Consider the following 14,042-nt stretch of genomic DNA (forward strand, 5'->3'; position numbering starts at 1 on the left):
TTGGGAGAAATATTTTTAGGGTAACTTGGTAGTTATCTATCAAAATAATAAATTGTTAATCCTTTGTTCTTGAAATTCTCCATCATTTCCTGTAATACTGAAAAAAATTATTTGCTTTTATGTGCCTCTATTTCTCATGGCCATAAAGAGGATAATAACAAGCAAAATATTTCACAATGATGCATAATTCACAGGGCTATAGTGAGCACAAATAAATTAATTCATGAAAAATGCTTGCCATGACATTTGTTTTTCATTATTATTTTTATTATTACTCAAGAAAATGTATTCTTCAGAAATCATTTAATAAATATGAAAGGCACATATTTTTAAGAATGTTTTAACTAGGTGTTCACAAGGTTTTTCTAGAACAACTTGTTGTAATAACAATTGTAGATAACCTAAATGTTCATTGATAAGGGGTTATTAAGTAAATTTTGGGACAAATGTCAGAGGCAATGGGGAAAGTAAGGGCTCAGTTCAAGTGCTGCTTCAGTAGGTAGGCTGTGGGATTGGTCCATTTCTTAACCTCACTCTATCTTAATTTTTTATAGCATTAAAATAATGATAATATCATCTTATATGAGTTATTGTGAGAAATCAATGAGACAAGATATATAAATTGTTTAGAAGACAACCAGGGAATAGTGAGCATCCCATAATCCATAGTATTCTATGGGTATTACCCTTTATAAGAATAGATGCAGATTAGCATGCATTGCAATAGAAATACTTATTATAAACAAATTATATTTTTTTCTCATTATTGATGTTATATGATGGAGGCAGATACATAATTGAATTATGTATCCTTAGAAATAGGTGAAAATATCCCATATGTATCAATTATTATTTTATCCATTAATTACAGAAAGGGAACAATAGTTAAACATATTTAATACTTCTAACTAATCTAAATTGAGTATGAATGAACATTTTAGTATATTAAATAAGTCACTGCAATAGTAAACAATAAAAAGTAAAAATTACAAAAAGCACTTTTTGGCCTTCTAGTAATTTATTTGAATTTGTTAAACCAGGAAATGTTTGTTATATATTTATATTCATAGAATGTAACAAAAATTAAGTGTACCCATGACTACCAATATTGTATGATTATCATTGTACAATACATTGAAATGACTTAAAATGAAGTACATGAGATAGGACTAGTCGTGCTAACAAATGCTCTTCTCTGTGCCACTAAGTTTCTTCAGGAGCAAGAACTCCTCCGTATACAGACTATACAAATGATACTGAGATAATTTGGTGAAATAAACAAACAGATAGCTTTACTCAGTTCAGAAAGAAAGTTGGTTTTCATTTAGTGTAGATAATCCCTGATAGATCAGATAGATGTTCATGCAAAGATAATGAAATCACTTGCTGTTTCTCAGTGAAGTTGATAATCTGTCTTTCTTACTAGTTTATGTACGATATAACAAGTAACCACTAAATGTGGTAACTGGGGGAAACCTGGCTGGAATTGTTCCTTTTACAAGTCGCAACCACACTTCCTGCCCCAAATTTAATTCTAATAAGGCATCCCCAGTCACAACTCTATCACAGTGTATTTCACTGTTAATATTTTCAGACTCAAATGCAAGCTTATCTACTCCATCGACCACTAAAAATCCAGAGATATGAGCACTAAATGACTCAATGGTATATTTGAAAACATACACTCCAAGATATGGAATTCTGAATCTTCCAGTTCTTGGGTTATATGAAGCTCCATAATTGACATGCAGATCATTAAATAGGATAGGGCCAGGTGTAGTCATTCCATATGTATGAGATGCAAAGAAGGCCACCATTGGTGCATATCTATAAGATCCTTTGGAAAAATCTGTTAAAGGAAAAAAATGGCAAGAGTTAATTTTCATGTTTGTATTTTGTTTTTTTTTTTTTTCCCCATATCGTCATCATTTCATCTTAGTTACAAAAAGGAGTAGAAGAAGAAAATTTAATGATGGTTATGAGCCTAAACGTCTGCCTCTTGACTGATTTACCCTAAATCACTTGGTTTTTTACAGCCTCAGTTTCTCCATTTAGATTAGGATAGATGAAAATAGCATTTGGTATCTTGCTCATAGAAATGCCTCAAAGATTAATTTGCATATTTCTTTGATCTCCCCAGAGATAAAGGAATTCAAAGCACTCTATGATTATTGTGGTATGCCAGAATGTTTTAAAGCCCCTTGCAAGAATTGAAGCTGACATGATGTAGAAACAATTTTTCCAGCACCTTGTCAAACTGTTTCTAGAGGCTAAAACAGAAACTAAATGAAGTCATATTCACCATAGGGAAATAGACAAAAGAAATTTTCTGTGTAATTAATGCCAAATGTACTTACAAAGGCTGACTTAAAAATAGACTAAAAAATTTACTCTTTAGTATGCAGCATATTTAAATAAAGCCCTATTTGAATTTTTTTTCTTGGCTGTCATTAAAGATAATATAGTTTAAATGCTGCACATATTTTCTTGTATAAAATCAGAAGTGTATTATTAAAGTAAATGTAAAGCAACCAATACTTATAAAATGACATGAAGAAAAAAAGGCATGTTGTTTTATTCCATGCATTTGAGCATGTTCTGATAAACTCCGTGTAATCAAAGTGGCAGTTAGCTCAACCCTAATGGAAAACATACTGCCAAGCACATGTTTAAAGTTTCATTTAAATGGCTATATCTGACACGATTCAAAGGTGTTTCTTTAACAACTTGCTTGAGAAGAGTTTATACCTGTCAGATATGTACATCTGCATTTTCTCTTAATACACCTGAGAAAAAAAGTGATGAGGGTAAGACTTTCAATACAATGCCTCTAGAATACCAATATAAAAAAGTCAACAAGTGCCTGCAAATATAAATTTTCCTGACATAAAGACATTTCTACTTGTAAATCAGGTACATTGTTCAATAAATTTCTGAAGTTAAAAAAAAGAAAGAAAGAAAAGTAATCCTCATGTGGATCCAGAATAGGCAGACTTAAATATCCATTTGCAAATATTTTCAGAATATGTTTCTGTATATGACATTGAGCAAATCTAAGGATGCAGAGTCTTACCTGGAGCTAAAGAATTTTCTTGCACGAGCTTGATAGTGCAGTTGTCACCAGTGAAAGGGTACCGGCAGGCACAGGTAAAGCTCGTTCTCCCACTTATACATGTGCCCCCATTCTGGCACGGAAATCTGCTACAGCCTGAATTCTCCTCTGTGACTGAAAAAGAATCATGATAAGAGAGGATAAAGTGACCTATTTTCTTGTTCATCTCAAATTATAGTTCGCAAAAGAAAAGGCAAAACGCTGAATATGCAAATTAAAAACCAGGTTCCTATCTAGACCCAGGTCTCCTGCCAAGGTAGTAATGAGACTCCATGCAAATCCCTTAACTCTGATCTCTCTCCTCCTTTTTGTGAAATAGGAATAATTCTGTTATCTGCTGAATTTATTTGTGTGAAAGTGTTAAAGTTTTTGGTCAACTGTAACAGAGAATATAATTATGTAGACAGAATTATTTATATTTGAAACTGATATATGATAAAGATAATCATTCAAATCACCGAAGAAGAAAAATATCTACTCAATACCTAATATTAAGATAATTGGATATCGATAAAAATGCAAATTCTACTTGTGTATAAATACTATACTTTTGTGAAAACAAAAACCTTTTGATTGAATTACAATCAAATAAAGGAGAATATCTTTATAGGGCTTTAAAATTCTAGAAAACTCTTTCAAAACAAAACAACAAAAACCAGATGCTGTAAGAGAAAATTCTCACATTTTATTACCAAAGAATAAAAACTAATTTTTAATGAAAGTTGCCAAAATAACAGTTCAATGATAAGGGACAAATTAGCATATTTTTAACAGACATAATCTAATGACTGATATCTATAACATATGACAAGCTCTGATGAATCCAAATGAAAAAGAACACAGTCCCCTAAAAATTAAAATGAAAAATGGGCAAATAGTCTGAGTAGATAAATCACTGAACAAAAACTGCAAAATATCATCAAAAGTTTTAAAATAAATTCGATTTGCTACTAATCAAGTAATAGCAAATTTTATCAAAATAATATTTTAAGTTAGATGGTAATATTTTAAAAGAAAAAATATGCAGGTAGGTAATAGGAGAAAATAAACCTTTTTAAACAATATTGGTTTGTGCTTAAATGATTTGACCTTTTAATAGAACAATGTGACCATATTGACTTTGAGTCAGATATTTCTCTTGGCAGAATATGTATACTTCAGAAATACTTGTCTATGTATATAAAGATAATTTTTCAAACATAGTCTTCATGGAATCATTTGCATTAGTGAAAAATATAAAGACACCTAAATAAGCAGTAATTCAGCACTCATTAAACAAATTGTAATATATGCCCACTAAGAAATATTATATAGCAGTTAAAGAATGAGGTAGATCCCCAACACGTTTGGTTTACCAACCTCAGCAAATTAGTTTGTGTATTGTACATAGAATAATTTAATTTACCTATAAAGTTTCAAATTACAAATATGGTTTTAAGAAAAATACATGATATATAATTAAGTAATTGCAGGGAGAATGCTGGAAGAATCATTACCCTATTTGCCATAGTTGCACTATGGCACCACCTTGTGGCAACAATGTAAATAAGTTTACAATTCACTCATTTCAAATTATGTGATTCTTGCTGGTTTTTAAATTTGGGGTTATTTTCTCAAATTTTTTTTTTACATGAAGTGAGATCTATAAACATTTTGTATACATTTAATTTCATATGTGCATATAAGATATTCTTATAAAATGTGTTCAAACTATATTCCTATATTAAACATTTTTTGCAAAAAAAAATACTCATGTAACTAGAAACTATTTTGAATTATCTTGATGTATTCTCTGCAATAGTCTATAAACTACTTCCCTCATCAAGAAAAGTGTAGCTGGCCGTAGTTTTGCACACCTTTAATCCCAGTGACTCAGGAGGCTGAGGCAGGAAGATCCCAAGTTTGAGGCCAGTATCAGCAATTTAGTGAGGCCCTAAGCAACTTAGTGACACCCTGTCTCAAAATAAAAGATAAGAAGGCTGGGGATGTAGCTCTATGTAAAGCACCAGGTTCAATCCCCAGTACCCCACTCCCCCCCAAAAAAAAAAAAAAAAAAAAACGCATAAACTGGGCGTGACAGTGTATACTTGTAATCCCAACTACTAGGAAGGTTGAGGCAGGAAGATCACAAACTTGAACCCAGCCTGGGCAACTTAGTGAGTTGCTGTCTCAGAATAAATTATAAATGTCTGGGGATGTATTTAGGAAATAGAGTGCTTGCTTAGCATCCATGGGACACTGGGTTGTAGTCCCAGTCCATGGTAAAAATGTAAAAAAAAAAAAAAATTATAGGCAATATATTATGATTTGTACAAATCTATGGTATATAATACATTTTAATGAATGTTTCAAATGGGCCTGCATTTTTTGAATGTCATTTCTTCCCCATGTGACTAGGTCATGAAACACTCTGATTTGCTCTTAGCTATCATTCTAGAACTTGGTCCATTACTTGCTGATTTTCAAAAAATCAGTGATTCTCTATAACCTGTAGAAATGTGAATTCTTCATAGCAAAAGCTGCTCCATTTATTGTTACGTTCTCTGAATCTCATACCAAGATTGATTCACAGAAAAGTGCTCAGTTATGTGTTTCACTGGGAAGGGATCAATTGTGCAATGGTATTAGAGGAACACTGAAGTAGTTATGCAATTTGATTGACTCTATAATTCTCATTTTTCCAGATGAGAAAAAGTCACTCTCCCCTGTAGACACAACCTGCCCATGAATCAGAGATCAAATCTGTTCTGGGGAGAATTCAAGAAACTAGAAACAATTGTATTGCTTTGCATGGCTATTGGCTCTACTCTGATTCGTCAGGACAAATGCTTTTTTTTTTTTTTTTTTTTTTAAGAACATATATATTAAATGTATAGGATAAGAAATAAGTCTTCTTGATAATAAGCACACATTTTCTAAATCTATGAATATTTAGTTGCAAATATTAATACTCTAAGTAACTTCTTCTATAAAGAAAAAACTCTAAATTCTTTTCTTTAGAAAGAAGTGAAGAGCAATAACACATTAAAATTAATCATTAACATTTCTCTCCTTCCTTTGGGTGATATGAGGGTACTAAACATTTGATGCTTAGTACCCTCAGTGTGAATAAATAAGCTAATTAAATTTAGTTACAAGGCAGATTCTAAAACTAACTTTATTATGAAAAAATATTGGTATAAAACCTGAGTCAAATACAAATTTCATTATTGGGTATGCCCCAAGCTTCATTTTCTATTTCAGTGGGATCTGATTCTTTTTTTGTCCAAGGTTATCTTCTGCAGGACCCCAAGGTACTAAACTGCTTAACATCACCAGAGCCTTACTTATGAAAAAGATTTATTTTAGAAATGAAAACAAATTTCTTCTTACCAAAGATCAAAGATTTTTTTTCTTCTTTGAAGTTATAAACATCTTCACACAAAGGAAATTTATTGGGCATAAGCAGCAATCTATGTTGGATATTCCATAATATAATGGTTGGTTAATAAAGAAGCCACTGGTTTAACCCTTTTCTCACCTGGTATCATCGAAAGAATAAGCCAAAAGTTTCAGGAGTACAAAGGATTGATAACCAAGGTACAAATTTATAAATATTTTTGGCTGTAGTTTTACTTCTTCAATCATGTCCCCAAATGAGCCATTATTGAATCAAGAATCCCCTCCTTCCTTATTAAAGGACTCTAATGAACACATGCTTCAAAGACTAGTTCAAGGTAGTACAGCTACTTGAGAAGAGTGGACCAAAAAAGATGAGGAACACAAGAAAGGGTGAACAAAGAAAACCGACTTTTTTACTGGTTCTTTGTTTTTACAACTGAGCAATTAAGATATTTTCAGTCCTTTGCTTTTCCACATTGTCTCTAATGTTCTGGAGTTTCCTAGAGTTCTGGACCATGGACACCAAACTCTCTAAAATCACTAGTCCCATGATCTCTTGGTAGAGAGCCACACCATTTTCAAGTTCATCAAACAAAGTCGAAGTCTGTTCCAATTTTACTTGAATAATTTTTTGTTCTAATTCTGCAAGAAGGGTCTGCTTAACACAGAATTCAGTCTTATACCTTTCCTGTAACTCTTCAATTTCTTTTTGGAGAAGCTGGAATTCTTCTTCACTCTAAGGACGTGTCTCCTAACATTTATCTTCAGGAAGAGAGATGTTTGGGGGACTATGCAAAATCAATTACAAAAATAGCTGCTTCATTTTGCCAAAAAGGTTATCAAACTCAGGACAAATGCTTTTGACTTCTGTTTCACTTCCAGGATGAGTATTCTATTTTTATCTTCCATGTGTTACATTACCTCCTGGAATGATGTCTTACCTTGCTCTTGTTCTTTTAGCATTTCAGAGACTGTTAATTTACCTTTTATTCTGAGCTTTTTGTAGTGATTCATCTGGAAGAGGGTCCACTTCAGTCTGAGGGCCTACATTTTCTCCTATCCCAAACTGCTTGAGAGCACACAGTTTGCCTTCTAGCACAACTTTCAAGGTACCCACTGATCATCTGTCCAGTATGCCTAATTCACCTGTTTGCACCTGCTTCTACTACTGTTTTAAGTCGCTTTCTTTGCCTTTCTTGCTATTTTATGTTATCTCTGGTCTATAAGTTCCAGACAAAATAATCTGCATTTTGGTCATGTAATGCCCATGGCGTTTTGTACTGGACTTATTATGCCAACAAAACTGAAGCAGTGCAGGCTTTGGCAATAATTGCTGGTTACTTTGCTGAAATGACTTTACACCTCTGTCAATGCAAACTATGCATTAGGTGCTCATGATTTTTGCATCTGTATCATACTTTGTCATAATAGGTCTATACTCTGATGTTACCGAAGGGTTCCAAAGTTCCATGTTTACATCATTCATTTAAACACACAATCACAATTATTACTGATATAATTAAATGTAATCTTATACTTGAGTTGCCATCTCTGTGCACAGAAATCACTCATTGTTTTATTTTGAATGAAATGTTTTAACCATTCCTCCCAGCCTTTGTATCATCTCCAATTTTAGGTTGCATATGTTCATTCAAATCATTGATAAAAATGTTTCATGGATCACTGTCAAGTATATCACCTTATAACAGACAAATAAACTTGGTTGGCAGTGATTTGCCAATTGAAGTTGTCTGCAATTTGTTAACAACTAGTTAGAGATTATATAGATTTTATGCATCTTCTCACTCATTTTCTACTTTATTGTTAAAATAGGTAAAAGTGGTTAGATGTCTTTATTGATACCTGTTCAGATTAATATTTAAAAAGCTATTCGTTCTTGAGTTAATAACAAAAATTGCTTTCCAATAAAGCATCACTTCTGACACCTTCCCTCATCCCTGCTGGTAGAGTTAATTACTTTAATTCTCTCAATTATTACATGATGCTCTGAGTAAGTTCTCTCATTGCACTTATTGTGATACTCAACTGTTTTTACTCATGTGTTCTTTATCCAACTATAGTGTGAGCTTTTGTGAAGTCAGGGTTTAGATCTATTTCTTGAACTGAGTCGCTACTGATTATCACAATGCATGACATATAGAAAATTTTAAAGACTTTTAAAAGATGAATAAACAAATTACCAAAAGATACATAGATGACCACATTCTCACCCAACTTATCCCTTCCTTACAGCTTCTCAAAATCGGAGTTTGAGGCTGTATCATTGATATTTTTTAGAGACACGGAATTATCTCAAGAAAACTCTGCACAACTTCCTTCCTTCCTTGGGTTTCAATAAACTTTTAAACCCTAACCAGTCCATTTAATTTCTTTGATGAAGAAAAGTTGAATAGTTCTACCAACTCAGCATTCTATTATCTTGGGCACCTAGCAAAACGAATCTTTCAATATGCATTTCCCTGCTGTGAGGATGTCTAGAATTCCTTTTCCATTGTCTTGGACTATTTCATCAATCTTTATTTGTTCTGGCCTTTGCTTTCTGGACCCTAATATGTACTCTAGTTATACTTTTCTCTTAATCCTACTTTGAAATTCATAAATGTTCATGTTAAATTTGAACAGATTGGAGAGCCCTTTCCATTCTCAAAGCACTCTGCCTTGGCTAACATTTGTCACATTTTTTATTGTAAGTACCTGCTTTATGTCTGAGCTCCATGAGAAGAAGGACTGTGTTGAATTGACACTCTATCCACTCAGACTTTCTCAGGGCTTGGTCAGGACTTAATAGGTATTTCATGAACAAATTAAAGAACACTCTGTGCTGGTCTTCTACTTTATCCTCATTTTTATTTATTTTATATATAATTCGATATATATAATTTTTGTAATATGCATATATGCTAGACAATATATTCTTATTTAATTTATTATTTTACTTTGCTTAAAGTTTTATTCTTTTATTCTTATTCATACTTTAGTGCAAAGATCTTATTTTTTATTTTTTTCATTTAAACAGTAACATAGCAAAGGACATATAACTCTGAATGAAGTTACCAAGAGGTAAGTAAGGGGACCTGTCATTTTGTCTCTGGAGGAAAGCATCAGACAATCCACTCCACAAATTTGCTCCAGGTAATATAACCTCATATTTCAACTCTAATATTTGTGAATACTTTCTTAGCTTTCAGTGTTATCTCGCCTCCATATTTATCAAAATTGTTTCTATCAAATAAGATTTAGCTTTCCATTACTCTACAAATAATTCATATTCTCCTTTTCAACAACTGCTAGAAATGTCAATATTTAGGTTTATATTAAATATACAAGTTTATTGCTCTAGATACTCATATTTTGTTCTTTGATCAATGAAGGGAAATATTATTTCCAATCGTATATACTGCTTTTCTTTCACATAATCAGCTTTTACTTTTAATTTTTTTATTTGATATCTGTTGTTCTTAACATTGTTTCCTGGGATTTTTTTTCCTCAACCATTCATATGCCACTTTAAAAGCACATTTTAAACCTAACAGCAATCTTTACCAAATATATTAACTCTGTCCCAAAGAAGATTTAACCTTTGTAACTACAGTTCTGTGATCTTAAGCCATGAACTAGAAAATTAAATGCTTTGACATTATCGACCGTTTTCTCTTTTTTCTTCACAGTCATAAACCCTCAATCAAAAGAATTAAAGACACTATCTGGAAAATGCATGAATACATGTTTTACATCATTAGTTATTAATAAAATAAAAATATAGTCACAAAGAGATCAACTGCACACCTATTAAAATGGTAAAATAAAAGATATTGACAATTTCAAGTTCTGGCAATAATATATAGCAAGTTGAATTCTCATATATTATTGATAGAAGTACTAAGTGGTTTGTCATTCCTTATAAAGTTAAAACTAGATTTATCTTATAGCCAAGCTATATTACTATAATCATCCAAAATATCCTTCAACTGGAAAGCAGAGAAACTGTTGTACAATTTACAAGGAATACATGCAGCACCATGGGTGAATTTCAAACCTGCCAGACTAAGTGGAAAAAGTTAGACTCACAAGTCTACAGACACTGTGGTTTCATTTATTAGATATTCTAGAAAGGGTAAAATTGTGTGGACAGAAAACAGTTGCCAGAGCCTGGGAGTGGTATAGGATCTGCCTACAAAGTTGCCTGGGGAAATTTTGGTGGGTGATGGAACTGTTCTCTAGGTTGATGGTGGTGGGGATCGCATAAGTATCAATATCAGTAAAATAACCTGTCTAAATTATAACACAAACAAATAAACATTGTCTGTCTCAATTCCTTCAATTTCCTATCCAGGATTTCAAAATCATTGGAGGATAGTCCAGGCACTTTGGTTGTAGCATTAAATTATTTTTACCAAATGTAATGTCCCCAAGCTCATTTTCATGCTCTTTAGTGACCATTTCAACCCTATTAACTTTTTTAGTTGATATTCTCATCTCATATTTGGATTATTGTAGTCATCTGAAGGCCACTTTGCCTGTTTCTAAAACAACTTGTCTCTATATCACTGTGAAATATACTTCCCTTATTCTCCACAATGTAGACATCATTGCCTACTCAAATCTTGTATTGGAAAATTTTTAAATTTTTCAAACAAGACTTTTAGAAACTTAATAGTATTTAGGTGTGTACACAAAGTATAACACTCAGGACCATTGGTCAGTTCTTAGAAAAGGAGTAAACTGAAAATCTCTGAAGAGAAATTTGGCAATATTTATCAAATTCTTTATACATGTACATGAGCTCTGCCCCAGTAATTTTGCTTCTTGTATTTTATTCTAAGGAAGTAAAATTGGAGATATGTGCAAAAGATTTTCTATTAATGCAACATTACATCAGAAAGAGAAAAATTCAAAAGTGACCTAAAAGGCAAAAGTTTAATATAGGCTAAATAAGTTTGAGTACATATTTTCGTGGAATGGAGAGATAGACAAGACAAATATTGAGGATTTGATTTCTTAGGTTTGAATCCCAGATCCCAAACTAACCAGTTCTGCAACTTAGACCATCACTAATACTCTCTGTATGCAACATCCTTGTTTGTAAAGCGGAAATAATATTAATACCTCCTTCTAAGCAAATTTTGAAACTTAAAGAAATTAACATTTATGAAGCACAATATGTCTTGCATGTAACATCAGAACACATGAAGAAAAATATTCTGGATAAGAAAACCAATCAAATAGTAAATATCTAGGACAAATTTAAATTACTTTGTATAAATGTGTCATAAAAAATAAAACTATCTGTGAGAGTTTATTAAACACCAACCTCTTCTTTGTATTCTATAGCTATTTCATACTTTCCATAATGGATATATATTATTCAAGGAGCCAATAAAATTTTTCAAAAATTTTTAAAAAGTAGCTTTCTAATAGTTGAACTATAACTGCAATTTTGCAGGTGAGCAATCAAGCCATGCCGGCTTTCTAATCATGTATATCAGTACTACTTGAGATGACCCGTATGTCACTGTATGTTCCAGTCTAAACTACTCATCACTTTCTGGATGTCTTCAAAATTTACCTCTCCTGTTTATTGTTGGTTGGTTGGTTGGTTTTTCATACAAAAGTTCTTCCTCTATGTTCTTATGCCTTTCCTTTTTGATTTTTTAAAAAGACTTTGAATTCTGTGGCACATGGACTTTCCTGTATTTGATCACTCTCCTCTCATCCATTTATCTATTTCCCACTCCCCCTTTTCTCCCTTCTCCCTCTTTTTCTCTTCATGTATCTTCAAATCTTGTTTCTATCTCCAGTTGTCTTTTTTTTTCTAGATATCTAATTTATTTCTGTATCCTTAAGTATCACCTCTGTGCAAATAATTTTCAACTTTCATCTACTCATCCTTTTTTTATTCAAGACCTAAATTCCAAATTGACTTTTGGACATTTCTGCAGAGATATTAAATATCTAATGTCTCTCAGATTAAACTTCTCTTTCTGTATATATTTGCTCCTTCTTTTTAATGTTCCTATTTCTATTGACAGGATGATCAACTTACCAGTCACCAAAGCTTTAGTTCAACTTTGCTGTTATTGTTCTATGAGTTTGTATTTTCTTTTAGTTGTTATTTTCTATATAGGTAGTTTTTATATTTAACTAAAATTCCCAGCTTCCATTTTATTCCTTATCTGGTTGAAGTACTTATTTATCCATGTTGGCACTGTCATGATTTTCTAATGTGTTTATCTGAAGAATTCATAATAAATCTTAATACTGCACATGCATGATGTCCTCGCAGAGTTCACTATTTTTCTAAAAAATGAAGCCAATCTTCTCATCTAATTTAATAATGCTATAACCAGCTCCCACCACACCCAAACACACATCTCATAACATTCTGATTCTTCTTATGTTTTTCTGCATTTTCTTTCATGCATAGCATTTGTCAACTTCTAACACACTATTTCTCTACTTATTTATTATGGATTTGTTTTCTCTCTCTATCCTTGTTAGAATGTGAACTCGAAAGTGGTCAGGAGTTTTAAAAAAAATATTGTGGTATATCCAAGGCATGAGGAACAGTACCTGATTCCATCTGGCACTTAATTAATTGTTAAATTGAATTGGATGATTATAATTATTATAATTGTCAAATATTAATAACACTTGATAAGAGAACTTTAAGATAAATTATTTTGATCCTAGGACAAAAACAACTTAAACAAGTTTTAGCACAATACTATGCACTAATATGGCACAATTTAAAAAATTAACTGTATTTTTATTCTACCTTCAATCTAGGAAGATGTTTTACGAAAGTTTTCTTCAGTTAAATCTGCACTTTGACATTTTTCTAGAAAATTTCTTGGTTTATAATAAATATACAAAATTTATTAGTTGATAATAAGTTTTCTGAATTTTATGTTTGAGAGGTAGTTTTCATATTTGAAGGGTAGTTTTGAGGTATCAGTATTATTAAGATAATTATTTGGGATATTGAATATTTTCTATAACTTCTAATCTACTGTGAAAAGTCTGGAAAACAAAATTGGATGTTAATACCATATAAATTATGATTATTCTCTTATCTCTTTGTTTCTCCCCAGTTTCTCCCCAGACTTCTGTCTATCTCCAACTACTCTTCAAAGGTTGTTGTTGCCCTAATCCTGTTTCAGTCCAATCCCAAGGTTAAGTGCATTTTCCCTTGGTTTATCTCACCACTCCCAGAGTTTCCAAACATGGTCTTTGTGCTTAGGTCGCTTAACTCTAAATCTCCAAACGAACTACAATTTTATCACTTGCTTAAGATTATAAAAGAATTATTGCAGGATTGTTGATTAACCACAAGAAGGGTATGATAATCAATATAACATGAAATAATACCATTGTGCATAATTTAAAATGAATAATGAAATTAACGACTGGTAGAAAAACATCTATTCAATTTCACATCTATATTCAACTTACTGACCATTTTATAATCAATTTTAGTTTCAAATTGTTGATGTCCTTTAAGTTTAATTTAGAAAAAAATCTCCAGTGA

At 31.9% G+C, this 14,042-nt stretch overlaps 1 protein-coding gene across 2 annotated transcripts in view; it reads right to left on the reverse strand.

Moving 5' to 3' along the window:
* Positions 1-297: 297 nt before the first annotated feature.
* MMRN1 (multimerin 1) overlaps positions 298-14,042 on the reverse strand; it is a 57,513-nt gene continuing 43,768 nt past the window's right edge. Inside the window, exons 7-8 of one of the 2 annotated variants that reach the window (XM_079153198.1) lie at positions 3,074-3,226; positions 298-1,849 (exon numbers count right to left, since the gene is read on the reverse strand). In XM_079153198.1, coding sequence (XP_079009324.1) covers positions 1,428-1,849; positions 3,074-3,226 — 575 coding nt within the window. In that variant the 3' untranslated portion in view covers positions 298-1,427. The remainder of the gene's footprint in view (positions 1,850-3,073; positions 3,227-14,042) is intronic. The other variant, XM_079153197.1, reaches the window with a different exon arrangement.

This window comes from Sciurus vulgaris, assembly GCF_902686455.1.
Source record: "Sciurus vulgaris genome assembly, chromosome: 9".
Taxonomy (NCBI): Eukaryota; Metazoa; Chordata; class Mammalia; order Rodentia; family Sciuridae; genus Sciurus; species Sciurus vulgaris.